The following is a 6,000-nucleotide window of genomic DNA, read 5'->3' as shown; positions in this document are numbered from 1 at the left end:
TTTAAAAAAAAAAAAAGTTTTTCTTTTATTTTTTTTTATTTTATTAAGGATATTTTTGTTATTAGAAGACACAGACAATTTTTTAGTAGTATTGAGGGACATTGTTACAATTGAAACTTTAAGAAAAACGTTGTCAATTGAGTGGTCGTTTGAGTGGGATGCGTGAACTTTTCTTTTAAAAATTTTAAATTTATATTAAGGGTATTGTTATTATTCCCAAAAAGTTATTAACCATTAAAAAAAAAAAAAAAAAAACTTATTGTCAACTCCACCCAGCAGAACTAACTTCCTTGGCGGGCAAGTACTTAACTTAAAAATAATAATAATAATTCCTTGGCGGGTAAGTTGGTACTATTTATTTATAATCGCAAACCAGAAACGCTTGCCAATCATCCTTTGCTTTGTCAAGAGGAGACACAACTGTTGAAGAAAAGAAACCAACAAATACAATTTACAAACAGAATCTTTTCTGCACCGCCCGGAACTGGAAGCTAAAGCCATCCTTCTCTCTCTCTCTCTCTCTCTCTCTCTCTCCTCATAATTAAAACTCGCCTATAAAATACTAATTAAACCAATTTCCCTTTGGAATTGGGATCCAAAACAACTATTATGTCTTTTACCGGTGGCCGGCCTCGTCTCACGGCTACCGGAACCCGAAGAATGAGAAGCTTCCATAACTTCTGGTGTCAAAATTGCCGACGCACTGTAAGGAGCCTCTCCGCAAACTCAAATCAAATCTTTTGCCCCAACTGTTTCCATCAGTTACGCTTTGAGCTGGACATATCAAGGCGTAGGCTTATCACTGACCTCGCCGGCCGGGAAAGCTCCTCTGCCGCCCGGCTATTGGACTCCTTGGCTATCCTGCTCGACCCCTTTGAATGGGTATCCGAAACTGAAACTGAACCGGTTCAACAGTCTTGGATCACCCTCCAATTTGTTGGACCGCCTCCTCGTCGGCCACCAACACCCATTTCTCCAGTACCCGAAAATATTGTAAGCGATGCCGTGGTCGATAACCTGCTAAATGATTTCATAGAAGGGATGGCCGTGCAGAATGACCGGCGAGGGCCGCCGCCGACGCCCGCTTCAGTCATTGAAGGCTTGCCGATGGTGAAACTGACGCGAATGCATTTGGATAACGACCCGAGTTGCCCCGTATGCAAGGAAGAGTTTGAGGTGGGTGGGGAAGTTAAGGAACTGCCGTGCGCGCATTTTTATCATTCAGATTGCATTGTGCCTTGGCTGCGCATCCACAACACTTGTCCCGTTTGCCGCTACGAGCTGTTACACAATTCTTGCGACGACAACGACGATCTTGAAGACGCCATTGATGAAGATTTTCGAGTTGAAGACGTGACAAACGGACTGACCTGGTGGTGGAGTCAGCTGTTGTCTTTGTGGCCTTTCCGTGCACTCTCAGATTGGACACACCGCCGCCTTCATATTGGAGATACTAGCTCTCACAGGGGTACGTAACATTCGAATCCACGCCCTTATTTTTTTTTGTAAAAAAAACATGTTGCTTTGGGGGGCAAATATATAGATTAATGTGTTGGATTAGGATAAGCATATGCATAAAATTATATAAATCTTGAATATTTAATAGAGGAAAATTTTTATTTATAATTTTAGACTTTTCATCACTTTTACAATTAAGCATTCAATCTTTGAAAAGTGTCAATTTAATGTATTTATTTTTTAATTTTTTTCAATTTCAACAATCCGTTAGAATTTTTCGTTAAATTCTATTAAAATTCTCAAAATACCATTTTTTTTTTTAGAAAAAAAAATTGCAAGGATTTAAGTGTTGGTCAGAATTTAACGGAATTTGTAAAAATACACATGCCTGAATCTTTGAAAAATTTTATAATTTTTTTTTTTTAAAAAAAAAAACATAGGATTATTTTGAGAATTTTGACAGAATTTAATAGAAAATTCTAACGAATGGTTGAAATTGAAAAATAAAAATAAAAAATAGATACCATAAATCGACACTTCTTAATTTGAGTACTTAATTGCAAAAGTGATGAAAGATCAGGGGTTATAAGTGAAATTTCTTTTTAATACATTCAATTAAACGGGTAAGACCCTTCGACACTAATCCGCTAATTTTATATTGTGTTTTTGTCGAGTTCGCGGGTCGTGTAAAAAATTCCCAGCTATTATGTCGAGTGTCAAGTTCAGATCATGTCGAGGTATGGATATAAGATTATGTAGATTATTCTTAACTTGACTTGTTTAATTCAACGGATCAGACATTTTAAGTCTAACCCATTAATTTTGTGTTAAATTCATGTTAAATTTATGAATCATGTCAAAAATTGTATAAAGCATTGGTCTCCTTGCAGGTAGCTCCTGGTGGCGCTCTTGGCCCATTCTATAGCTTTGTATAATAATATTTGTTTCTAAGGAAGGTAAAAATAGATTGTGATAATTATTTTAAAGATAGCCCGAAGCTTAGCAGGTACGTTGTTATGGCCTATATCTAAAACTTTACTCGTTGAAAATTCCACTAAATCGCATGAATTTGAGGGGCGGGGAAGTCAATATATAATATTTTAGAATTATATCATCCTAATTTTTTTTTAATTTTTTTTTTCGATATTTAGAATATAATATATATTTCAATTAAACAATATTTTCATTTGTGCGTGACATACAAATATTTGCCACCTATATATTAATGTTAAATATATTCAAATTATCTTCAATCTATAATAACACTTCTTTCTCCCTCTAATCTTGCAGTTAATTTTCTTCTAAGGGGCGATATATGCTTTGAGATCTTCATTACCTTGATGGGTTTGGTTTTGGAAATTGTAACAGTAATTAACCAGTTTATATGTAATCTTTCAAGAGTTATCTGATCAACCTACCCTCCTGTATTGGGACCAACACTATAGCGTCCCATGTGGCTGTACATATATATATATATATATCTGTACAAAATACGTACCTGTAACTATAATATAAGATCCTCCTTCCCACATCAATTATTTTAAAGATAAGAATTTAGTAGTTGAGATTAAAAAAAAAAAAAAAAAAAAAAAAAAAAAAAAAAAAAAACCTAACATCATATCTGTTACAATAGTTGGCCGCATGCCAAAGTATAGATCGGAAATGCCTGCAAGGAAAAACAGCCTTTAGTGATGTTAATGCAGTTGTCACGCTTGACAGCCAGAGATCTCAAAATCCTACAGACCAGACAAAAGATTAGATGTGGCGTACCATGCAAAGGGGGGATGGCGGTGGCACCACCTCCAATGCTGAAGTCAGTAAACAAAATGATGAAATAACAAATGGAATACCAATAATCAAAGCACAATGAATAATAAAATTATGTAATAAGCAAGAGTAATTAGAGACTATTATTCCAGAATGGGTTACCAATTGGTGTTTTGCTTGGGAGTTTCTATAGAATGATCCCTTTATGTCGGGAGGAGTGATTATCGGCTGGATTGGTGACGAGGTTTTCAATGCTTTTCATACTTGCCTCACCCTTGCCCGTTGGGGTTAAGCAATTCTACTTTCCTAGCGTTACAGTCTTCTGGACCCTTTCCTTGCGAAGTTATTCCCTTTTCTAGAGTGATATGATGGTGTTAATGCAATCCTTGGTGAGATTTATTTGGGTCGTGGCAAGTGGTGGAGCCAGGATTTTAGTTTAAGAGGGTCAAAATTAAAAAATATATTTAAATAAAAATTGATTAAAAATTTAAAAAATATATATATAAAGAATGAAATAAATAAACAATTCAATAATTATTTTTTAAAATATATAAATGTACCTTAATTTTTTTGTCACGCTTAGCGTTAATGTATTTAGTTGTCCTTGACGAGTCTTCATATTTTGAGATTGTTACATGATTTCTTCATTCCTGATAGACTTGAATATATAATTCTTAATGTATGTAATCATATAATCATTCATCCATTGATTTTTCATTCGGTTAAGTAAACAATTTTTAACAATATTTATTGCTGAAATGCTCTTTTAATATAGTAGATATTGCAACTGGTAGAATCAATGATAATGTCACCGATTAATAAACCAATGGATACAAAAAACCCATTTTCATCTCTATCATTTTTTCAGCAAGCTGTCCAATCCCTTTTAGTGTTGTGAATTCTTTGATTATTGAATTAACGATAATGTAAAATTTTATATTTATAGATCCATTTACTTCATTCATTTATTCACTTGATATTTATTCAATCTATCTATCATATATGAATTTATCTCTCTAAAATAAAAATAAAGTTTTGTCCTTATAAATGACAACCTTTTATGGCATTAATAATAAATGTTATGATAACAATAACAAATTGAGTAAGAATAAAGCAAAAGAGGAAGGTTGTATAAAAAAACTTCTACAAAGAATTCTTTCGGCAGATATGTGAATCTTGGCTGTCTGTTATGTTGCGAATTTTCAACTAAGGGTTTAATTTTAGCCGCAGATATGCTGGTTTGGATTCTTTCAAACTTTTTCAAATTAAAATAGCAACTAGAAAATTAGAAAAAGAAATAACAACTGGCAACAAAGTTTAGGTTCACTTTTTATATATGTAAGGGAAAAATATATATAAGCCCCCCAAACTACCACCCTTTTTTCGGATGGCCTTCTGAACTACCAATGCTTAGATTCTGGCCCTCCAAACTACCACTTTCTGATTTTTTGGCCCCATCCGTCCATTTATGTCGTCAATTCTAAACAGAATTTCGAAAATTCCCCTCCTACGCTTTGAAATTCTCACAGTTAAGGGAGGGGTATTTTCGGGTTTTTTGCCAATTTCTGTTAAAATTAACGGTATAAATAGACGGATGAAGCCAAAAAATCAGAAAGTGGTAGTTTGGGGGGTCGGAGTGCAAGTGGTGGTAGTTCGAGGTGCCATCCGGAGAAAGGGTAGTAATTTGTGGGGTTAATATATATTTTTCCCTATATGTAATATACTAATTGACAAATTGAAAGCAATTTGGAGAATTCCACGTATTTCTTATAAAACTATGCTCTTTATGAGCTTTTGCTTTCTCTTCTTTAGAAAAGAATTTCAAAGGACTTTTTATTGGTGTAAGAACAAGGTAGTGCCATGCACCAAATGAACCACGTGAGTCATCATTCTTTTAACATTGTATTAAAGAATGATGTACATGCACGACGACTTATAACAATTACTTTAAATTCTGAGATCGTGAACTTAGATGTAAAGTTTAGTTTACTTTGATGTATCTATGAACGAGATCTTTCCATGTTCAACATCTCTTTGCATTGGATAATCGCATATAGCATTGTGTGAATACCCTCTTCAAGAAATAATACAAATCCTTTGTCAGGAACAAAGTGATAAGGAATATTTCCCTTAATGTAGGTTTAATGTGAATGATTATTTTAAAGCTCGTGCCTGAGTATTTCAGTGGGATTTACTGAAACTTATATGTATAAAGTGAGATTGAATCTCACATGATACAAAATGATAATCATGTAATTAAATCAGGTTATCAAGAAAATGAGGTATTGAACAAAGTAACAGTGAATGAACTTTGTTCAACGATGGAATGATTCTATAGAAGGTTAATATGTAATAAGTATGTCACATAGATTAATTGATTAATTGAAAACACATATTAGACTGCAATCACATTTGTTTAGTGGAGTCAATTGTGATTAATAGTGTCGTGTGAAAAGTGTCACATGCCTATTGAATCTAATTATATTTTTTCCCTTTAGGTTAATTTTTGAGCTGATGTAAAATGACTATTTGTTTTGTTTATATTCAAATTTTTCTAACATTTCCTTTTCAATTGATAATATGGCTAATCCATTTAATCTTTCTTGTGACATTGTTAATCTTAGGTAGGACTTTATCAATTTTAATTTTTAAAAATACTTCTTTATGCAGAAGCAACTGTAACATGTATTGTCAATAAAATTCTATTAGCGATACTTGCATTAAGAAAAGAATAAAGTGTTTTTATATAACTTAATGTGTTAATTGGAGCACTTT

At 33.3% G+C, this 6,000-nt stretch overlaps 1 protein-coding gene across 2 annotated transcripts; it reads left to right on the top strand.

The window, feature by feature from the left end:
- Positions 1-459: 459 nt before the first annotated feature.
- On the top strand, positions 460-2,979 carry LOC133882682 (E3 ubiquitin-protein ligase RING1-like). Of its 2 annotated transcripts, XM_062321887.1 has the most exons (4): positions 460-1,468; positions 2,160-2,195; positions 2,349-2,464; positions 2,749-2,873. In XM_062321887.1, the coding sequence occupies exons 1-3, from the start codon at positions 610-612 to the stop codon at positions 2,381-2,383; spliced, it is 930 nt and encodes a 309-aa protein (XP_062177871.1). In that variant the 5' UTR covers positions 460-609; the 3' UTR covers positions 2,384-2,464; positions 2,749-2,873. The 2 variants fall into 2 exon arrangements, with proteins under 2 accessions (XP_062177871.1, XP_062177870.1); XM_062321886.1 differs by lacking the exons at positions 2,160-2,195; positions 2,349-2,464 and having other exon boundaries at positions 462-1,468; positions 2,749-2,979.
- The last annotated feature ends 3,021 nt before the right edge of the window (positions 2,980-6,000 follow it).

The sequence above is a fragment of the Alnus glutinosa genome, chromosome 11, assembly GCF_958979055.1.
Source record: "Alnus glutinosa chromosome 11, dhAlnGlut1.1, whole genome shotgun sequence".
NCBI classification, from domain to species: domain Eukaryota; kingdom Viridiplantae; phylum Streptophyta; class Magnoliopsida; order Fagales; family Betulaceae; genus Alnus; species Alnus glutinosa.
This window is presented reverse-complemented; position numbering and strand designations above follow the sequence as displayed.